The 23587-nt window shown below is 38.6% G+C and overlaps 1 protein-coding gene across 5 annotated transcripts in view; it reads left to right on the top strand.

Annotated features, from left to right (window-relative positions):
* The window catches only part of NAALAD2 (N-acetylated alpha-linked acidic dipeptidase 2), a 61951-nt gene that overhangs the window by 31884 nt on the left and 6480 nt on the right, over positions 1–23587 (top strand). For 2 of the 5 annotated variants that reach the window (XM_065936823.1, XM_065936827.1), the window contains exons 14-19: positions 587–678; positions 2327–2417; positions 4239–4503; positions 7444–7525; positions 8700–8792; positions 15419–17030. In XM_065936823.1, the coding sequence (XP_065792895.1) occupies positions 587–678; positions 2327–2417; positions 4239–4503; positions 7444–7525; positions 8700–8792; positions 15419–15608 (813 nt within the window). In that variant the 3' untranslated portion in view covers positions 15609–17030. Of the gene's footprint in view, positions 1–586; positions 679–2326; positions 2418–4238; positions 4504–7443; positions 7526–8699; positions 8793–15418; positions 17031–23587 lie in introns of those variants that run through there. The other 3 variants (XM_065936824.1, XM_065936825.1, XM_065936826.1) reach the window with 3 other exon arrangements.

The raw sequence follows: 23587 nt of genomic DNA, 5'->3' as shown, positions 1-23587 counted from the left end.
AATTTTTTCTGAGGAACAGTAAATAGCTCTTCTTTTCTAAATTGGTGATGCTTAGAGTGGAGAAAGGAACGGAGAGTATACGTTTGTACGTGTATGTTTAGTGAGGATAATAAAAAACGTTTATGTGTGTATCCCTCCTTAAGTTCTTACAGTCCCCAGCTAGAAACCTGAGGTCATGTAGCTTATTAAAACCCATTGAGTTCCAACATTGTTTAAACATAGACTTTCTGAAATTAACTGCTCCTTTTCACCCCACCTGCCCTGCAAAACCAGGACTTGTTGATAGTTTCAAGCTCAGCTGTTTAATGTCTGTCTGCTGTTCTAAGGCCTCACTGTAGATTGTCTTGGACAATCTCCTAAGTGCATGGCCAGATTATTAACAAGTACAAATTATAAGTGAATAGGAATTCGGGCTGGGATATTTTTTTCCCTGCCATTTGCAAAAGCATATTTTTCTATAAAGAGTATAATACACAAATGTTCGTGTAAATAAAGGTAGAAGTTGATGTGAAATAACATGTGATTTAATATTGGCAAAATTTTAATTGCTCTGCCTCTTTTCTTAATATTTGACTTATCTTTTCAGATCTCCAGCCCTGATGATGGTTTTGAGAGTAAATCTCTTTATGAAAGCTGGTTAGCAAAGGACCCTTCGTCAAAAAGTAAAACTTTGCCTAGGTAAATCACTTGTATGCACGTTTTCTACCACAGGATCAGTTGAGTTCTCCTTTGCTCCTTGTTCCTCCAGACGTGCAATTTTCAGATGTCCCAGGTTGCCAAATTTGAGAATATTTTTGCAAATATTTAGTAAAAGATTATTAGGTATTACTTTGCATTCTTGTATAAATTACATTCAGATATGTATTAAATAAGGGCTTCCCAGGTAGTGCACCCTGCCAATGCAGGAGACACAAGAGATGCAAATTTGATCTCTTGAGTTGGGAAGATCCTGTAGAGGAGGAAACAGCAACCCACTCCAGTATTCTTTATTGGAAAATTCCGTGGACAGAGGAGTCTGGTGAGCTACAGTTCATGGGGTCACAAAGAGTCAGATATGGCTGAGTACATGAGTTATATGTATTAAATATATTAATAAATATAACTTCAAATGGTAATGATGAAGTAAAAAAAAATGATGGATTATTTCTTTCTAAATTTATTAGGGTGCATTATCAGCAACCACCAAGTTATGTCTTTACCTGTAGTTAGTTTAGAATTTATGTAAGAATTAATTTTTATTTCTCATTTATACAACAGCTGTCTTGCACTTATTTTGTATTTATATTTATTTTCAACTGCTATGCTATTTCTAAAACTAACTGTTGGTAACAATTTATAGCAAGTAAGGCTTGTGAGAGTGTAAATGTATCTTCATTATGTTTTATTTGCTTATTCAAAAAAAGAAAAACACTAGAGTAAAAGATTAAAAAACATCCCAAAGTCTCAGTCTCAAAAGCCCGTCTAATAGTTTGGAAGTATATAGTTTCTTAATGTATACATAATTTTATATTCTGTTTTACTGACATCATTTTGAGTGAAAATCATCTATGTCATTATATTATATATAAATATATATGTATGTCTATAGTGGCTTCTTAACTCTATGCAAAGAAATATAATTAGATTTATTTGTGAAATATACTAGGGCACATTTAGAGTCTTCATGATCTTAAATGTAGACTTTCCCATGGCAGTTTTCATACTAGACCACAGTTCTTTGAGGGGAGAGATCATATCTTATTATTTGTTTTTCCCTCAAAAAATGCCATAAGTGCGGAGGCCATAGTTGCCTGGTTGCCAAATTTGGTGTCACTGCCCAACTCTGCTTGTAATCAGTGCAGATTTATAGGTTTATCATAGGTATAAATACGTGTAATAGGAAAGTTCTTTTCTTTTCACATTTTAATCAACTTTATTTTCTAAAATTTAAAAATAAATTTTAAAATAAATTAAAGTTTATTATTATTTTAAATAGTAAAATAAAAAAAAGTTTTCATTGTTTAAAATCAGCATATCGTTGGGGTGTTGTTGTTGTTTAGTTGCTCAGTCTTGTCCAACTCTTTGCAACCCCATGGACTGTAGCCCGCCAGGCGCCTCTGTCCGTGAGATTTTCCAGGCAAGAGTACTGGTTGTGGGTTGCCATTTCCTTCTCCAGGGGATCTTCATAGGAAAGTTTTCTTGAGGGTGGTATACCTTTTGTAATTTTTATAAATGTGCCATACACTTCCTTGCAGTTGTTGGGACAGGATTCATTGTCCCATCTATTTATATTATTTATTTTTGCATTTATTTCTTTGTGTGTGTGTGTGTTATATTATACATTTAGAATCAGCAAGCTGGGATCTGGAAGTGATTTTGAAGCCTATTTTCAGAGACTTGGGATTGCTTCAGGAAGAGTCCGTTACACTAAGAATAGGGTAAGCCGTTTTCTTTATTTTGGATACAGAGCACTTAATCCACATTATTTTGTCAGGAATTCTGTCATTTAATGGTTGGGCACCGGGCACTGAATGGACACGTGCCCTGGGAAGGATGCCAGGGATAGAGCTAGACTGCAGGTCCCACTGTAGATAGGCTGAGAAATAATTTGTGTTACTTTGTGAATGTTCACTGCCAGGGTTATTCAGTGAGGTGGTAGTTGACAGAGTAATGCCAGGTGCTTAGCTGGCTATCACTGCCAAGAGGTTTGCATCCTTCTTCTGATGCAGGTGTTGTTGGAAAATTTAATTCTTTTCTGATCTGCCCCCATTGCTTCTCCAGCACATTGATGGTATGCAAGAATATGGGTTATGCAAACCTGTATGCAAACCTATGCCTATATTTTTGTCTATGTTATAAGTTATGTCATAAGTCATACTGAAGATTACATCAGTACACTTAGGTTTGTCAAAGATTTTACTAATTTTCTGATACGTGCAATACACCAACATCATGCTTGTCTAGAATACATATCCCTTGCAAATTTGACTATCCAGAATACAACTAAGAACAGGGGAGTAAGTAAAAATGGCTGTAGAATAATCCAAAATAAGTGCGTAAATCAGTATACTGATACTCATTACACTTCATTCATGAGATGTACTTTTGGGAATCCCCACCAGTCAGACTCCATGCTTCCCCTACAGAGGGCACAGGTTAGATCCTTGGTTGGGGAATAAAGACCCCACATGCCATGTGGCCCAGCCAAAAAATTTCTTTTAAAAATTAAAAAACAAAAGCAAAAACTCACCACAGTGTACATTTAATGCTGATGAATGTTATTAAATTACACTTCATTAAAGCTGCCTTTATAAAAAGAAAAGAGATGCACTTTATCGTCTTTCAAAGCCTGTTCACTTTTATACTCTGTCTCATTCTGAACAAAGTGATCTAGTTTCTAAGACAACACAGATTAAGAGCAGAATGTTAGATAAATGGAAGGAGATAGATACAGGGATTCCTTTCAGTGATATTAAAAGCAATAAGAATGATAGGCTTATATGAAAGAAGCAGGTAGGTAAACTAACTTTTCTTAAATCTGCTCTAAGAAAAGCAGATTTAAGTACTCAAAAATATTTACATGGAATACCACCCTGTAACAATTTATGTTTATAATGATAATCCTTAATTTTGTAACAAAGATTAGGTGGCATGTGGATATACACTGCTAGGGAATGCAGGCAAAGGGCTTAAATGTACATCTGACCTTTAAACAACTCAGGAGACAGGAGTGTTAACCCCTGGAGAAGTTGAAAATCATGTGTAACTTTACATTTGGGATCCTGTAGTACTGTAGTACATATTTATTGAAAAAAAAATCTGTGTATAAGTAAACCCCTGCGGTTCAAACCCATGTTGTTAAAGCACCAACTGAATTACCCTCCAATTATGATCAATACTGAGCTGCACAGAACCTTTCACTGTCAATCAGTTGATAGATAATTTCTAACTGTGCTGATATTCAATTTGAGTATGTACTCCTTAACTGTCACCGAAACAATGAGGAAAATTTTCAAGACGCAGCATTTTGAATGAAGATTATATGAATTATTAAGTGAATAATGGTAAAATTTTAAGTCGGTGAACATTTCATGGTGAGGTCTTAGTGAATTAGTCTTAACTTTTTCCTTCATTGTGATGAAACTCAGGGTACCATATGTTTTTTAATGGAAGCATTTTATAATTCCATAAAATATTATAACTTGAGTATTTAATATTTTTCTATACTTGATCCCTCTCCACCTTTTTTTTTTTTCCAGAAAACAGATACTTACAGCAGCTATCCAGTATACCATACAATTTATGAGACATTTGAATTGGTAGAGAAGTTTTATGACCCCACGTTTAAAAAACAGCTTGCTGTGGCTCAGCTACGAGGAGCATTGGTTTATGAGCTTGCAGACTCTAAGGTCATTCCTTTCAATATTCAAGACTATGCAAAAACTTTGGAAAGCTATGCAAGAAGTATCTATAACTTATCCAGGAAGCATGAGCAAGCATGTAGACACCATGGAGTATCATTTGGTAAGAAATGGTTGGGCAGGTATTTTACAGTCCTGAAGTTAGAGCTTTAAGATATCATCTCCTGTTGTCATCAGTGCATAAAGTTTCATCCTAGAATTTATCCCCAATTTCACCATCCAGACTTCTAGACAAAGAACTTTAAACACCTATTAAACAGTGCCATTTAGTTTGATATGTGTAGGATGAATCCATTGTGCTAAGTTTGTGCTGCAAACATTGGGCTGATAAATATTTTCCCTATATTGCTGCCTTTAAAAATGTTTTTATTTTTATAAGAACAATACTATTATAGTGTAACAATATTACAGAAAGATTGGGAAGTAGAGAAAGCCACAAATTCCACCACATATATGTATTATAATTATTATCATTATTATTACAGCATTTACCTGTTAGTGCTTTCCAACATGGAGGATTTTTTTACATAGTTTTCGGCATTCTTTCCTTTTCTGTCTTGCCTTTTTGTGGTTGCTGTTTCACACCAAGTCTCTTCTGCGAAGCAGTGATGAAATTTATTATAGCATGGTGTAGTGTAGGAGCATTAAGCATTCTATCTTGAAAGCAGTTTTCTGGCTCAGATCCTGACTCTAATATTCAGTTACTGTCAGACCTTGCGAAAGTTACTTAACATCTCTATTGTCTTATTGTGAATAAAATAGGAAAATGTGTTTCCAAGATTGTTGTGGAGGTTCAGTTGGTTGGTACATAGAAACAATGGTGACTGACACTCAGTGCTCATAATGTTAGCTGTTATTACTGTTTTATTGTAACCATTCTCTTTTATTATTCTGGGAGTACATATTCTTTGTACATATGAAAGTTAACAAATACGTACTGAGTGTCTGCTATGTACCAAGTGCTCTGTTATTTCCTGGATGATAGAAAGAAGTTTAAGAAATAGTCATTGTCCTCACAGAGCTTACATTCTCGTGGAGAAGGAGAAGACCAAATGCAGAAGATAAGCTATTAGAGGGGTGCACGGAGGGGACTGTAAGGGCCCTGAAAATGTGTACTGGATGGGCAGTAATGGCTTCTGAATATAATCACACAGCAATTAGTAATCTTCAGAAAGAGGATTAGCAGCAATACTAAGATCTAGAAATTGAAGCCAAGAAAAATTTAGAAAATCGTGCTTATCATCATTATGATTGTACAGTCACTGGAGTGATGGGGAAAATGAGGAGAGATGAAGAAATAAGCAGATCTTGCAGCAGGATGGGTGTTTGGAGTCTTGTGGCCGTCCAGCATCTATGTCTCTTTGTAAATGTCCCGATTTCTTTCTGGTGAATTAGCCTTTACTAATTTTTATTATGTAGGGTCCAACTGAGACACAGATTAAACAGTTGCAGCAGCAGGACTGTGCACAAAGTTGATGGATCCATCCTTTCTCTGTCCAAGGGCCCTAGGCTGATCTATAAATGCTTTTCTCCCCCTTATTTTCAAGCTCTGTATTTCCACTGGTGCCTCTCCATCAACACTGAATATTCTCATTATCTTTTCTATCTTAAAAACATTCTTCTGTGCGATTTGCCCTCCTTCTTTCACAGTTAAAATCCTTCATTTAAGGTCAGGCAACAGTCCCTCAGAAACGTTTTAATGAAGGAATGATGAATGTAACGATGGATAGATGGATATACAGTTTTCTGCTGCTGCTGCTGCTGCTGCTAAATCGCTTCAGTCACATCTGATTCTGTGCGACCCCAGAGACGGCAGCCCACCAGGCTCCGCCGTCCCTGGGATTCTCCAGGCAAGAACACTGGAGTGAGTTGCCATTTCCTTCTGCAATGCATGAAAGTGAAAAGTGAAAGTGAAGTCGCTCAGTCGTATCCGACTTTTCGATACCCCAGAGACAGCAGCCTCCCAGGCTCCACCGTCCCTGGGATTCTCCAGGCAAGAGTACTGGAGTGGGTTGCCATTGCCTTCTCCAATACAGTTCTCTACATTCTGCTTATCAACTCATTGCATTGTCTTATGTTCCTAAGACTTTACTAAGACCACTCTTTCCAAAGGTTTCATTTACTTGTGCCACTAAATCCTAGGGACACATTTTGATTTTTCTCTATTAATATTTTGACTTTTGTGTTTTATTTGAAATTTAAAGTTTCTTCAACACTCTTTTCCCTTAGCTTTCATAATATCTTCTATTAGATTGTTTGATTTGTACATGATATTAAAAGCAACAACAATAATTGAAGGCCAAAAAAAGACCTTATTTCTTCTACTGAATATGTTACTCACTAGCTTTGTAGTCTCACAGAGATCCCCTGTTTGGAGCTGTAATGCTTTATCTATAAAATGAATATTGAATCCCCTGCATTATAGGATTAATGCAAGAAGCAAATCAATAATGTATGGTAGTGTCCAGTTTAGAAAAGATGGACAGGTTGTTATTAAAAATATGATACACTTTCCTAATCCCTTTTCTTAGAAATTTTGTGAACTAAAGATTGACCAGACCAAACTGGATCCCAGTTCTCAGAGTTTAAATATATCAGCTTGTCTGTCACAGGTTGCCTTAAATAAGATCTTAAATGTACTACTTAAAAACTAAAAATGACATTGTTTTATTCTGCAATAATTATAGGAATGAAGGTCATTTATAGCATCTGGCATACAGTTGTCCCAATAAATAAGTATTAAAAGAATAATTAAATGAATGCTGAGTTTCTGATAAATTAAGAGGAGCTTTTATGTCCTAGACTCTTGAAATTTGTTATTTCCTTAAGAACCAGTTTTGCCATTTTTAATTTTATACATTATTTCTTTGTTACAAGATTTCCTAATACCTTCTAAGGATCTGCAAAAAGACTCAGTAGAAAAATAGTTGCAACACCTATTGAGTCATAGCAAGCTAGCATGGGGACGGCGGGAAAGTGAAACTTTGAAATATGAAGCCTTGTGCTTAATAATTTCGCCTCTATTCTTCTATTTTTTAAAAAGAGTCCTTATTTTCTGCTGTGAAAAACTTCTCAGAAGCTGCTTCAGATTTCCACAGAAGACTTTCACAAGTTGATCTGAACAAGTAAGTTTCAAATGTAAAGCTATCTACTTTTTTTAAAAGCAATCTGGTTAGTGGAACGAAGCATTCGATTCAAAATCATTGCTACTTAAATTATGGTCTTCTAACCAGCAGCATCAGCCTCACCTGGGAGCTTGTTAGAAAGGCAGAATATCAGAGCTCGTGCCAGACCCGCTGAGTTAGAATTCTGCAGTAGACTCTCCAGGTAGTTTGTATTCACATTAAAGTTTGAGGCGCGTTGCTGTTGAAAGATAAAAAACCCATCCCATGGCAGGGGCTAAGGAGACATGTCTTTTGAAGTTTGCATGGTAAGAATTCTGACTGCTGCTGGTTAATTCATAATTCTGTGGGTTTAAGTGCATTTGTAACCCATTTTACTACAGGCTCAAATAGTCCTGTGAACAGTATAGAAATTCTCTCTTATGCTTTTTTTTTTTTGCATGTCCTTTAACCTCTTGCCACTTGAAAGCTGAAAAATAATTTAAGTTACACTCAAAGCATTATTTAACAAGCATAAATTGTACCACCTCACAGTTCATATCACTTTTCTTAATATGTTTTAAATTCATTCAAACAAATTTTCCCACCTCCCATCCGGGCAGAAAGCTGTGTCAGTCATTGTGAGGGGCCTTTCGCTCTCCCTGGGCTTGTAGGATAACCTAGGGAACTTGTGTGGCACCCCAAAAGATTAAGGTGGTAGCTTCCAAGTGTGGAAGGGACTGCCTGCCCACGAGGTACAACTGTCTCTCTCCCCGCTTGGAGACCCCTGCAGACTCCCTTCATTCTGTGTCATTCAGCCTTTGCTCTGCTACTTTCCTCCAGGGTGGAGCTGAATGACTTACCAAGAACAGCTTGGCAGTCCACGCTGTCTATCTTTGCAGCGGTCCTGGCTCTCCTACAAAGAATTAATAATGTCTTTCACTTCTTTCTGGAAAGTCTGTGGTCTTGAAAAGGAAATCAAACCATTTCCCAATCAGTCTCCTTGCCTATTATAAATAATAGAAAGATGCACCTGCTGTTATATGCAGCTTACCATATGAGCCTGGGTATTTAATATTCATTTTCTTAAAAGTCTGTGATTTAGAAGTTTGTTTCCCCCTTGCCTTATCCTTATTTAATAGTTTAAAATGCAGCTTCATGGTAAGGGTTTTAATTATCTATTTTTTTATTCTCAAAGCCCCATGGCAGTGAGAATCCTGAATGACCAGCTGATGTTTCTTGAAAGAGCATTCATTGATCCTCTTGGCTTACCAGGGAGACCGTTCTATAGGTAAGGAGGCAACAGGTATTGTACTAAAGGACGCCAAGCATGTCACTCTGACCCAAAGCAGTTTCCCCGAGGTGTGCTTTAAACTACTGTTGGATGGGTGGAAAGTGGATGTGTATACTGAAGGAAACACGGGCGAGATTATGCAGGTGGCGCTAGTGGTGCAGAACCCGCCTGCCGATGCAGGTAGATGTAGGAGACGGGGATTCGATCCCCGGGTCGGGAAGATTCCCTGGAGGAGGGCATGGCAACCCACTCCAGTGTTCTTGCCTGGAGAATCCCATGGACGGAGGAGCCTGGCGGGCTACAGTCTCTAGCATCGCAGAGAATTGGACACATCTGAAGCGACTGAGTATGCATGCATGAGGGTGTAATTTTCATTTATTCAGCTGTGCTGGGTCTCAGCCCCGTCCTGTGGGCCCTCTCTCTGTGGCACGCGGGCCCTCCAGTTGTGCCATGCAGGCTCAGGAGCGTGTGCACGCTGTAGTTGGGGTGCGGAAGCTTCCTTGCTCCACAACACGTGGGATCTTCGCTCCCCCACCAGGGATTGAACTCCTGTCCCCTTCATTGCAAGGCTAATTCTTAACCACTGGACCACCAGGGAAGTCCCATAACAGTGTAATCTGTAATATCAGAAAAATTAATTTCATATCCTGTATTGCTTTGCTACAGATATAAATGGTAAATGATAGTTGAAAAAGACTCTTTGTGGCAAAATCTAAAAGACAGAATCTTAAAGGGGATCTTAGAGCTCATGTGGTTCAACTTTCTACATGAATCGTTTCTGTAGGATTTCAGGAAAGTGGTTATCCAGCCGCTGTTTGAATCTTCCAATAATGGGAGACTTGCTACCACATGAGGAAGTTCATTCAATTGTAAGAAAGATCTACTTAATAGAAAGTTTTCATCATAAAGATGTATTTCTCCATAGTTTTCTCCCTCTGACCCTGTACTGCTCTCCAAGTCAAGTAGAATAGTCTCATCTATTTCCATATAGCCTTTAGGGTTTCAGAAGATGGTGCCATAGTTTCTTGTAAAGAATTGTACTTTTTTCTCAGTGTTGGCTGCTTGTGGATAGTCTCCAGTTTTTCAAAGTGCCTTTTAAGCTGTGGTTCTTTAAGCTGTGGTAAAAATTAGAAAGGCCTTAGAGTCAGAAATCTATGTTCTAGTTCACTTGGCACATGTCTGATTTACAGCAAGTCATATCTAGGGCTTGCTTATCTGAGTTAAGAGGGTGATAACAAGCTATTTTACAAGGCTGTTTATAGTCAAAGTGACAAAAACAAAAGATAGCTCTACATATTACATTTCTTATAAATATTAGTAATTAGTGTTAACATTTAACTGATTGTAATCCTAGACATTTAGAACCCATCTCTGCCAAATACCAAGTGTCCCCTGGGCAAATTGCTTCTCCAAGACTCAGATTCCTCAGCGGTAGGTGGGGATTACTGTGCTTATACCCCATAAGTTTATAGATTTAAGGCTTGCAGGAGATTTAACTCAGAGAGGGATGTACTGAGTAAATAGTTGCTGTTTTTAGTATGTGTGTTATCAAAGTGAGCGCAATAGTTGCTGTTTTTATAAAATCTTAACATCTTGTGAAGATAAATGTTTGTTGGTACAAATAAAATAGCAGCCATCAGTTAAGTTTTTATATAAACCAAAGATTGAAAGCCAGTTTATAGATTAATCTTTTTTTGCCTATGAGTCCATCTTTATATATATATTTTCAATTTATATGATTTATAAGCAGAATATCTCATTTTCAAATTCAGGTTCTATGGAGTTACATAAAATAAAAAGGCAGTGCTAACATCTAGATGTTTCTGTTATTTCCTTCAGAGAAAATCAGAGAGGAGAGTTTGGTGTTAAATTTTGAATGCAGTTATGTACATGTTTGGTTGTTTATTTATTCATTTGTGTTTACATAAATGGGACCATATTGCAACTGCGTTTTTGAGTAACAATCTTAGAGGTTTTTCTGTGTCAGTATAATATCTTTTAGCTATTCTCATCTGTTTCATTGTTTTCCATTATATGGCTTGCATGTGTAAATTTTTAGTCCTTATTGAGTATTTAATTAATTTTTTCCCCCAATTACTTACTATTAGAAAAGTACTGCTATAAAATGTCCCCAAGGCCTACTTGAACATTTAATATCTCTATAATCAGTACCTGGATTTCAGTGTCAAAAGGTTAAACACATTTTAAATTTGATTAAGTAGCTGACAAACTCTCCAATTTAAACAACATATTGGGAACTGTTCATTGAACACAAAGGCTTATTCTGAAGTGAGGGAGAGGCAGTTCAAGACGGTGGGGTAAGGAGATGCAGACCTCACGGCTCCCAGACACAGAGTCGACAGCTACAAATGGAATGGTTTCCTCTGGGGAGAAAAACCAAAACCCCTGAAAACTAACTGAGCACCTCCTTCACCTCAGGCGAAGGAGAAGAAGGCCGTGTGGGTGTGAAAGGGGTGGAGGAGGCTACTGCCCAGACTCCCCGCAAATCCCACTGCATGGTGTGGCGCGGCAGCCGACCGTCAGGAGGGGGCTTACAGACCCGGAGCTTCTCTCTGGGGAGTAAAGGGTCTGTCCCCAAATGGGCCACCTCACCTGCGCCTGAGGGTGCGCCTCCCTGATACCTGGCTTTGAGAACCAACGAGACTGCATCCTTGAAACCAAAGGGATGCACAGAAGCTAGAAACGGCTCAGGCCGAAAGAACTCCACTAGAGTTACCTGCCACCAGCCCCAGCACAGAAGCAGCCCTTGAGTATCCCCCAGATCTTATGTGAAGGAGGTTCATTTGTTGATCTTAAAGCACTGGCTTGAGGGGCGGGCACCAGTTAGGACCCTCTCTGGGGTGGAGGCTGGTGGGTACTCTGCGCTTCCTCTGCCTTGCTGAGGCTGGTGGGCACCATCTTTCCCCTCTTGTTCCCCGAAGGCGATAGTCTTCATACAGTCCCTCTGCTGAGCTCCAGAGCACCAGTATCTCCAGAGGGAAGCTTTTATCTGCATGTGCTACGCTGGCTTCTGCATCTGGTGTCCTGGTTTTTCCAGCTGTCGCCGGCAGACACTCCTTGATTGCTTGGCTCAAGGTTGGGAGGGTGAAGGGGGCTTGCATCCCTGAATCCCATGGGGCTCTAACAATTGGAGAGACAGTTCTTGCCAGACCACCACCCCCAAGGCACTGTGCAGACAGCAGACTGAAACACACCCCGGATCTTTCTGAGGAAGAGGCTCCTTTGTCTGGTCAAGAGCTTTGGCCTGAACGGCAGCAGGGTTTCGCTCCAGCATGCTTCTAGAAGTCTGCAGGGCTGCCCTCGGGTAGTGAAGGCTGATGGAAGCGTTCTCTGCTCCTCCTCTGCTTCACTCTAGCTTGACCCTCTCTCAGAAGGGAGCTTATACCCTTTTCTGGCCCTCTGATTTTTGAAGCTGCTACTGGGGACGCCTCTACATTTTCTGACTCTGGTGACCAGAGGGAAGTATGCTTGCAGCTCTTAAGGGGGTAGATAGGAAAAAAGAGGCAACAGACCTAGGGGCTGTCTTCTGGGGAGGGAGGCCCATAATCCTGTAAGCACAGCTCCAGGCTGAGGGGCAGGATTCTGATTCCACCCAGGTAAGTGTTGGCTGTAAGGCAGAGACCCAGGAGGGCAGTGCTGTCTTCACGTTCTCTCTGCCATGGTCCAGGAAGCCAGCATCTCTCGGGGGAGCTCTTAGAGATGTCTGGTGCCTCAGCTTCTGTGGCTGCTGCCCACGGGGTGCCCTAATCCTGTGACTCTGGTGGCCAGACAGGATTGCTTCCCTCGGTCCCGCAGGGTTAGGATGATGATCTGAGAGTTGGTTCATGGGAGGCTACCACCGGCAGTCACTGCACAGATGAAACACAGCCCATCTTTCTGTAAAAGAGGCCTGTTGGCTTGTCCTAGAGCTTCTTCCCAAGGCACGGGTTTTAGGCTTCCCTGGTGGCGCTAGTGGTAAAGAACCTGCCTGCCAGTGCAGGAGATGCAAGAGATGTGGGTTCAGTCTCTGGGTCAGGAAGATTCCCTGGAGGAGGGCACGGTAACCCAGTCCAGGATGCTTGCCTGGAGAATTCCATGGACAGAGGGGCCTGGCAGGCTACAGTCCATGGCGTCGCAAAGAGTTGGACACGACTGCAGTGACTTGGCACACACACACCAAATAGAAGGCATGGAGTTGAAAGAAAGAGTACATTAATGGAATTGAGAAATGCACTGGCAGGTTCACTAGCAGACTGGACAAAGCAGAAGAGTCAGTGGCTTGGAACACAGGCAGTGGAACTCACGGAGCAACAAAAAGTAAGAAGGGTTTTCTAGAAGTGATGACAGTTGAAGGGACCTATGGGACAACATCAGGTGAAACAATGTATGTCTTATAGAGGTTCCAGAAGGAAGGAGAGAAGGGGCTGAAAACATCCCTAACCTGGGGAAGGAGACAGACGTCAAGATCAGGAAACCCAGAGAGTGCGAATAAGATGAGCTCAGAAGATACTCATCCTAAGACAAACTGTAATTAAAATGTCAGAAAAGGTGTTAACAGGAACAGTGGAACTCCCCTGTTGGGCCAGTGGTTAAAACTTCGTGCTCCCTCTACACAGGCATGTGTTCTATCTCTCATAAGGAACTTAGATTTTGTGTGCCATGGCAAGGCTGTTTTTAAAAAAATCAGGCTGATTTAAAAAAAATAAGTCTCAACAAACTGGATACAGAGGCAGTGTATGTCAATATAACGTAGCCCATATATGAGAACCACAGCTGCCTTTATGCTCAATGGTGAGAACCCCAAAGCATTTCCTTTAAGATCAGGAATAAGGCAAGTATGCCCACTCTCACCATTTTTATTCAAAGTGGTATTGGAAGTCCTGGCCGTAGCAGTTTGGAAAAATAAACAAAGACATCCAAATCAGGAAGAAGTAACGGTCATTATTGCCGAAGAAAATCCTAATGATTCCACAAATAAACTGTTGGGTTGGCCCAAAAGTTCATTCTGATCTTTCTGAAAAGTCTATGGAAAAACTCAAATGTACCTTTTGACCAATCCAATATTAGAATAAATGAAGTCTGTAAAGTTATAGGACACAAAATTCATGTACAGGAACCTTTGGTGTTTCTATACACTGATGATCAGAAGAAAAATTAAGGAAAGACCTCGTTTACAATTTTGTCAGGTTTTCTTGATTCCTGAATCAATAATATTGTACAATACTCTCTCTACAGTTCTCCAGAAGATCGCATATGTACTAAGGAATATCTGTGACCTGTATCTCTAGTATCTCAGCTTATATATAGGTCAGACTATTAATGTTTATAAACAGTTCAGCATGTATACTTGTTTCATTAAGGATGATCTACTTAAGGCCATACTAAAATTCAAAAGCCAAAGCAATAAATCCTCATATACTCTGGGAAGTCTAAGTGATGACATTATAAATGTCTTTGGTCATTAGTACTTACAGAAAGGTCTATATTTTGTCATGCGGTAGCTTTACATCCTGAAGCAGCTGTAGGATTTGACTGTTAGGCCTAATTCCTTTTTTTTTTTTTTGAAGAAGGGATCTGAAGCACTGCCCCCGGCCGCCCGCAGCTGCCTTTAATTTACTTTGTCTGCACTGGGCGGTCACTGCTGCGAGCAGCCTTTCTCTGGTTGTGGCGAGGGGGCCCCGTCTCAGGTCGCAGTGCCTGGCCTCACTGCGGTGGCCTCTATCTCGTGGAGCCTGGCCCCTGGGCTGTGCAGGCTCCGGGGTGAGTGTGGGCCCAGCAGTTGTGGCACACGGGCGTGGTTGTCCCACCGCGTGTGGACTCTTCCTGGACCAGGGCTTGAACCCACGTCCCCAGCGTTGACAGGTGGATTTCCTTAATTACCGGGCCACCAGGGAAGTCCAGGCCTAATTCCTGATTAGAGTGATTAACCCAATATGTCCCTTTCTGCAAGATCAAATTCCACACAGTGGGGAGAGAAGTGGCTTGATCTCCTGAGCTCCTTGTGAGATGAAGTAGGAAATCAGGTGCAGACTTTCCTTCTAGAACAGAATAAGTGTGTCTTTGTGGGCAACCCATATAGAGCTGCTTTACCTTTGTGGAATGGTCTTCGTTATCCTTACTAATTATGATATTTTTGAAATACAAGCTACTTTGCTTGTTGCTTTTTAATTCTGAAGAGTATTGGGAATAACTCATTCTTGTGGAATCTTAAAAAAGGCAACACAAATGTAATTATTTTTTAATCTCTTATTAAAAACTATCCATAAATTATCCATGCTTTATGGATGTCTGTGGATGTCTAGGCAGTTAGATAACTAATGCCTGTAACTTACAGGAAAATATCTGCTTATTTCCAGCTGCTTAGGTTGATAACATGATATGATTTGCTAGATGCATCTTATCAGCTCCTTTCTTTGCTTGAAATTATACCATTGCCTAAGTGCCTCAAACCAACAACATAAGGTTTTACTTTGGAATAACAAAAGTGGATATCAGGAGGAGACACAACACTTCATTATGAATGCGATCTAACAAAGACACCACAAAAGAGAAAGGAAGAGCATGTGAAATGTAATGTATGAGTACTCTTCAGCTCAGCCTGTTCTCTGTGTTTTTTCTGCTAGGCACATCATCTTTGCTCCAAGCAGCCACAACAAATATGCTGGTGAATCATTTCCTGGCATCTTTGATGCTATGTTTGATATTGAAAATAAAGCAGATCCTCGTTCAGCCTGGAAAGAAGTGAAGAAACACATTTCTATTGCAGCCTTTACAATTCAAGCAGCGGCAGGGACTCTGAAAGAATCCTTATAGTAAAGTCTCAGGTAACTGGCTGCCATTAAAGGTCTGAGGATAAAGTCCATCTTTCTGATAACATTTGAAGCCAGAGTATGCTAAAATTTTGCTTCTCATGTCATGTTTTGACTTTAGACTTCCAGCTTGTTCATCTGTAAAGAGATTTTTGGCTCTGAAAGTTTAAAACTTCATCGTCAAAGTGCTAATCCAATAAAACAAACCAAAGAACTTGGTCATTTGTAGTAGAATGGAGTAAGAAATGGCAACCCACTCCATTGTTCCTGCCTGGAAAGTACCACGGACAGGGAAGCCTGGCTGGCTACAGTCCAAGGACTTGACTGAGCACAGATATGCATGCATATGGAGAAAGAGAATAAAGTAAATGAAAATTCCCCAAAATAAAATATGGCAGGGAACTTAAACTCTTCAGACATTGTTGTCTAGAATGTAAAATAGTACAACCACTTCAGAAAACAGTCTGAACTGTTTTTATAAAGTTTTTATAAAACTTTTTTATAAAGTTAAATATATACTTATAGCTCAAATTCTACTTCTAGGTATTTACTAAGGAAAAGTAAAAACATGATCACCAAGACTGTTGGCATGTTCATTGCAACTTAATGTGCAAATAATTGTAAGGAAAGATTGAAGGCAGGAGGAGAAGGGGATGACAGAGGATGAGATGGCTGGATGGCATCACTGACTCAGTGGACGTGAGTTTGAGTAAACTCTGGGAGTTGGTGACGGACAGGGAGGCCTGGCATGCTGCAGTCCATGGGGCTGCAGAGTCGGGCATGACTGAGCAACTGAACTGTACTGAATGTAAATGTCCATCAATAGATGAATGAATAAACTCAGCAGTAAAATGGAAGAATTGCCAGTCCATGTAACATTATTGGCAGACATTGTCAAGGGCAAGAAGCCAGACGCAAAAGAATGCTTAGTATGAGATTCTACTTAATACACAAAGAAGCAAAACTAATCTATGGTATTAGAAATTAGATCAGTGATTGCATGGGTCAAGTAAGGGTCAGGGAGGTTTGCAGTACAGAGGGACGTTTCTGGCATTATGGAACTTTTCTTTATCATGATCTGGATGATGTTTACACAGGTATACACATTTGTCAAACCTCATCAAATTGTACACTTAAAATGTATAACAATGATACCTTAATAAATGTTATTACCAAGAAAAAAAATCTGGCAAGGAAATTGGAATAGCTTAGTTTTCCATCTATTCTCATAATTTTTAGTTTAGAAAAAAGTCAGTTATTGAAGAAAACATTGGAATTTTACCTTTCTCTCTGCATTACCAGACCTAATAAATATCTTAAAATTTAGCAGAATACATCATTCATTTTCTCCTAAAAGCAAAGTGACTGTATTGTCTTCTAGCTTGCTTTCTCTGTATCTTAACATTTAAAAATAAAATTATATAAATATACATGTAATACTGATATATATATATATATACACATATATAAATATATACTTTTTTAAGCCTTAAAAATCCTTCTGTGAATGGAGAGTTTGTGGCTAAATTTATACCCTCCCTGCCTTCCTCCCATTCCCTTACCTTCTCCTGTGAAACCATTATGGAGTACAAATGGTAAAGAAAAGTGTAATAGCTATGCTTTTGATAGCTTCAGCCCTGCTCAATAATATGTCTGATAGGTGAAAATAGTTGACCCTTGAAGAACATGAGGGTTAGGGGTGATGACTCTTGTGCGCCTGGAAACCCATGTGTCACCTGCCAATTGGTCACCCCATATCCTTGCTTCTGCATGCGTGCATGCAACCAACTTCATGCATTCATGAAGTACTGTTGTATGTATTTAGTGAAAAAATCAGGTAAAGAGAGCTATGCAGTTGAAACCTGTGTTGTCCACAGGTCCACTGTAGTTGCCACAAATCTTCATACTCAGTCCTGTTGAACAGAATCATACCAGCTTGTACAAACTTTCATGAAGAACCTAATGACTCAGAATTGTGGGTAACTAAGATGAAAGCTTCCTAAAGCTTGATTGTTCGATTATTTTGCCAAAAAGAGAATCAAAATTAGATGAGCCCTTATAGGCAGGCGGGCACACTGACTACAATCAGAAGCTTTAAAGGGCAATGAAAGGTAGTACTTATGAAATATAAATTTATAAAGCATATTAGACCTTTGTAAAAATTATTTTAGCAAATCTAAGGATTTAAATTTCTACGTTACCTTAGCACAAAACTCATATTAGGCCACAGGAGTAATTGTATTTTAATTTTCTACTTAAAGCACTGTATTGTACAGAGAATATTTGGTTATGACCCACAAGTCACTTTTCTACTGTCCCAGGTGAGTAAATCACTATGTAGAAGACATGTATTACTGAAACATCACATGTGGTTAGTACTGTGAGTTTAGAGGAAAATAGTAACCTTTGCAACTTACTGTTTACTTAAGTGGTAAGTTATTTTGTTTCTATCATCTTTAATCAACAATTGATTATTCCAACAGAACAATGCTTATTTTCATGCAATGTAATAAACTAAGGACATTAGATAGTGAATGTATATAACCACATGTTCAATTCACAAAGTGTTTGTTTGAACTACTTTTTTTTAAAAGTCTGTTTTTCCTGTAGGTTATTTTATCTATGAGATGTTCATATTTTCAAAACTATATAGAAAAAATTTATAGTAGTCACAAAACATGAAAAACAGGGTAGACTGATCAAATTACCATGGAAAATCATCATCTTACAAAGGTAGACAGAGTGAAAAAAAGATGGCAGTAAGAAATACTTACATAGCAATAATCACTCTAAATAGAATAATTCAGTTCTCTAGTCAAAGAGTGGCTGGATGGATTAAAAAGACCTAACTTTTTCAGTTCTAAAGTTACACATAGGCTCAGGGTAAAGATTTGAGTATAAGAGGATATTCCATGCAATTGGAAACAAAAAGAAAACAGGTATAGCCAGACAAAATATACTTGATGCCAAAAATGATAAAAGACAAAAGGTTGCTGTATAATGATAAAAAGGTCAAAACATCCAGAAAATACAGCAGTCATAAATATAAACCCCACATTGGCACAATGAAATATGTTAAGCAAATTCTAACAGATCAAAAGGGAGAGAAAGATAATGCAATACTACTAAAGGCTTTCAATATCCCACTGATAAGTGACCACTGATAATCCACATAAAATCAGTAACAAATACCGAAATTTAACCATAACCATAACAAATGACCTTAATAGACATATATAACATTTGAAACAAGAGCAGCTGAATATATACCTCAAGTGCACACAGAACATTATCTAGGATAGATCATATGATATGAAAAGAAATGAAAGCAAAAACCCATCTCAACAAATACTGAAGTCATGACAGCTGTCTTTTTGGATAGCAATGGTGTGAAACTAGAAATCAACAGTAAGAGGAAAGCTGGAAAATCTACACATACATGGAAAATAAACAAGACACTCCTACTAAACAACCAATGAGTCAGCAGGGAAAAAAATTATCTCACGACAAATGAAAATGGAAATATAACCTATCAAATCTTATGGAATGCAGGAAAAGCAGTTCTAAGAGGACAGACTATAGCAAATAATTTCATATATTAATTAAATCTCAAAAAAAAAAAAAAAAAAAAACACCCTAACTTTACACCTCAAGGGTCTAGAAAAAGTTAGCAGGAGGAAGGAAGGAAATAAGATCAAAGTGGAAATACATGAAATAGAGACCAGAGAGGGGAAAAATAGAATTAACAAAATTAGAGCTGACTCCTCGAAAGATGAAACCAACAAAACCTTCAACCAGACTAGAAAAGAAAAGGAAGACACTACAGAAACATTAAGGACCATATGAGACTATTATGAACCATTATATACCCACAAGATAGCCTAGAAGAAATGGATAAACTTCTATAAACACAAACTACCAAGACTGCATCAGGACGAAGTAGAAAATGTGAACAGGCCAGTAACAAGCAAAGAGGTTAAATCAGTAATCAAAAACCTCCCATCACAACCCCAGGACTGGATGGCTTCATTAGCAAATTCTACCAAACATTCAAAAGAAAATTAATATCAATCGTTCTCAAAGTCTTTCAAAAAGTGAAGAGGAGGAAATATTTCCAAATTCATTTTTTGAGACCTCTATTACCATGATTCTAAAGCTAGATAAGAACACTTAAAGAAAACAATAGAGCAACATCTCTAAGGAGCTTAGCTACAAAAACATTCAACAAAATCTTAGCAAACAATTCAAGAAGACACAAAGGGTTTACACGTCATGATCAAATGGGATTTATTCCTTGTATGCAAAGATGGTTCAACATGTAAATCAATAAATGTAATACATAACATTAATAAAAGGTAAAAGCTACATTATTATTTCAGTAGATGCAGAAAAGCATTTGATAAAATATAACATCCTTTAATGATTAAAACTCCCTAGGCAGACTGGGTATAGAGGTACATACCTCAACATAATAAAGACAATAGATAACAAACCCACAATTAACAAATACTCAGTGAAGAAAAACTGAAAGCTATTCCTCTAAGATCAGGGAAACAAGGCAAGGAGGCCCGCTTTCGCTATCCTTTTTCTATAAGGGCTCTCCTGCACGGGCTAGAACAGATCATTAAGAACCTGATTAGTCAAAACAACCTGAGAAAGAAGAACAGAGCAGGAAGAACACTCCCTGACTCCAGGCTGTCTTTGTGACCCCCGGGACTGCAGCCCACCAGGCTCCTCCCTCCATGGGATGTTCCAGGCAAGAGTACTGGAGTGGGTTGCCATTTCCTTCTCCAGGGAATCTTCCCAACCCAGGGATCGAACCTGCATCTCCCACATTCCAGGCAGACACTTTAACCTCTGAGCCACCAGGGAAGCCCCACATTACAAAGCAACAGTAACCAAAATAGTATGGTACTATCAGAAAAAGAGACAAAACACATAGGTCACTGGAACAGCATAGAAAACCAAAAATAAACCCATGTACTTATGGTCAATTAATCTATGACAAGGGAGGCAAGTGTATACAATGGAGAAAAGATAGTCTCTTCAATAAGTGGTGCTGGGAAAACTGGCCAGCTACATGTAAAAGAATACAATTAGAACACTCTAATGCCATACACAAAAATAAACTCAAAGTTACTCAAAAAATAAACTCAAGCTCTTTGCATTAAAGACCCAAATGTAAAGTTGGATACCATAAAGTTCTTAGGAAAATATAGGCAGAACAGTGACATAAATCACAGCAAGATCTTTATCAGTCCACGACCTAGAGTAATGAAAATATAAACTAAAATAAAGAAATGGATTAAACTTAAAAGCTATTGCACAGCAAAGGAAACCATAAAATGAAAAGATGATGAGAATGAACCATTATCTTACACCACTTGTAACTTGAAATATGTATGTCAAAGATTTAAACATAAGGTCTGATAGTTTAAAATTCTTAGAAGAAAACAGAGAGAGGAAACTCCTCAACACTGGTGTTAGCAATGATTTTTCTGGATGTGACAACACAAGCAACAATCAACAAATAGGACTCCATCAAATTTAAAAGATTTTACACAGAAAAAAAAAAAAAAAAACCAACAACCAGATAAAAAGGCAACCTACCTACAGAATGAGGGAAACTTTTTGCAAATCAATTATGATAGGGGTTAATATCCAAAAGAGAAAGAGAACTCACATAACTAAGGAACAAAAATGCAAACAATCTGACTTAAAAATGGGCAGAAGCCCATGAAAAAGCAGCACTGACATGTACACTATCGTGTATAAAACAGAGAGTGGGAAGTTGCTAAATAACATAGGAGCCCAGCTTAGTACTCTGTGATGACCTAGAGGCGTGTGATGGGGGGAGGGGAGAGAGGTTCAGGTGGGAAGGGATATATGTGTGTGTGTGCATATATATTAATGTTTATATAATTATGAATGATTTGTGTTATTGTAGAGCAGAAGCCAACACAAATTTATAAACTGACTATCCACCAATTAAAAATTAATAACTTTTAAAAAATTAATAAAAGTGGGCTGAAGACCTACACAGACATTTTCCCAAAGACATACAGATGGCCATCAGGTACATTAAAAGATGCTCAATGTCATCAGGGAAATGCAAATTAAATGACAATGAGGAATCATATCTGTTAAAATGGCTATTATTGAAAAAACAAGAGATAACAAGTGCTGGTGAGAATGTGGAGAAAGGGAATCCTTGGTATACAGTATGGAGGTTCCCCCAGAAATTACAGGAAGGAGTAACATGACCCAGCAGTTCCACTTCTGGTAAGAAAATGAAACCAATAACTTGAAAACATACATGTACTCCAATAGTTATGGCCAGATCATTTATAATAGCCAAGATATGAAAAAACCTTAGTGTCCATCAGTGGATGAATAAAGCAAACTCTGCCATTTAATACATATGTAATGGGATATTATTCAGCCACAAGGCAGGGCATACTGCCATTTGTGAAAACATGGATGGTCTTGGCACATTATGCTGAGATGTCAGACAGAAAAATACAAGTACTGTATGTTATCACTTATGTTTGGAAGTTTTAAAAGTCAAACATGCAGAAACAGAATAAAATAGTGATTAACTCAACAAGGTAAGCAGTAGACAAAACTGTTGCTTAGGGTACAAATTTACAATAAATAGTAAAAAAAAAATCTCGAGATATAATGCATGCTACAGTATATCAATATGATCATCAAAATTATAACGATGACAATAAACTGTGGAAAATTCTGAAAGATATGGGAATACCAGACCACCTGACCTGCCTCTTGAGAAACCTGTATGCAGGTCAGGAAGCAACAGTTAGAACTGAACATGGAACAACAGACTGGTTTCAAATCGGAAAAAGAGTATAGGCTATATATTGTCACCATGCTTATTTAACTTATATGCAGAGTATATCATGTGAAATGCTGGGCTGGATGAAGCACAAGCTGGAATCAAGATTGCCAGTAGAAATATCAATAACTTCAGATAAGCAGATGACACCACGCTTATGGCAGAAAATGAAGAACTAAGGAGCCTCTTGATGAAACTAAAAGACGAGAGTGAAAAATTTGGCTTAAAGCTCAATATTCAGAAAACTAAGATCATGGCATCTGGTCCCATCACTTCATGACAAGTAGATGGGGAAACAGTGGAAACAGTGACAGACTTTGTTTTGGGAGTCTCCAAAATCACTGCAGATGGTGACTGCAGCCATGAAATTAAAAGATACTCCTTCGAAGGAAAGTTATGACCAACCTAGATGGCATATTAGAAAGCAGAGATGTTACTTTGCCAACAAAGGTCCGTCTAGTCAAAGCTAAGGTTTTTCCAGTAGTCATGTATGGATGTGAGAGTTGGACTATAAAGAAAACTGAGTGCCAAAGAATTGATGCTTTTGAACTGTAGTGTTGGAGAAGACTCCTGAGAGTCCATTGGACTGCAAGGAGATTCAACCAGTCCATCCTAAAGGAAATCAGTCCTGAATATTCACTGGAAGGACTGATGCTGAAGCTGAAACTCCAATACTTTGGGCACCTGATGAGAAGAACTGACTCATTTGAAAAGACCCTGATGCTGGGAAAGATTGAAGGCAGGAGGAGAAGGGGACGACAGAGGATGAGATGGTTGGATGGGCATCACCGACTCGATGGACATGAGTGAGTAAACTCTGTGAGTTCGTGATGGACAGGGAGGCCTGTCTTGCTGCAGTCCATGGGTCATAAAGAGTCAGACACGACTGAGCAACTTTACTTTACTTACATATTGCGGTGCTCCTATGTTGGGTGAATATATATTTATAATTGTTATATCTTATTCTTGGGTTGATCCTTTGATCATTATGTAGTGTCCTTATTTGTCTCTTTTCACAGCGTTTATTTTAAAGTCTATTTTATCTGATATGAGTATTGTGACTCCTGCTTTCTTTTGATCTCTGTTTGCATGAATTTTTTTTTTTCTAGCCCTTCACTTTCAGTCTG

Source organism: Muntiacus reevesi, chromosome 5 (genome assembly GCF_963930625.1).
Source record: "Muntiacus reevesi chromosome 5, mMunRee1.1, whole genome shotgun sequence".
Lineage (NCBI taxonomy): Eukaryota > Metazoa > Chordata > Mammalia > Artiodactyla > Cervidae > Muntiacus > Muntiacus reevesi.
Note: the sequence above shows the minus strand (reverse complement) of the source record. Positions and strands in the feature narration are given on the sequence as shown.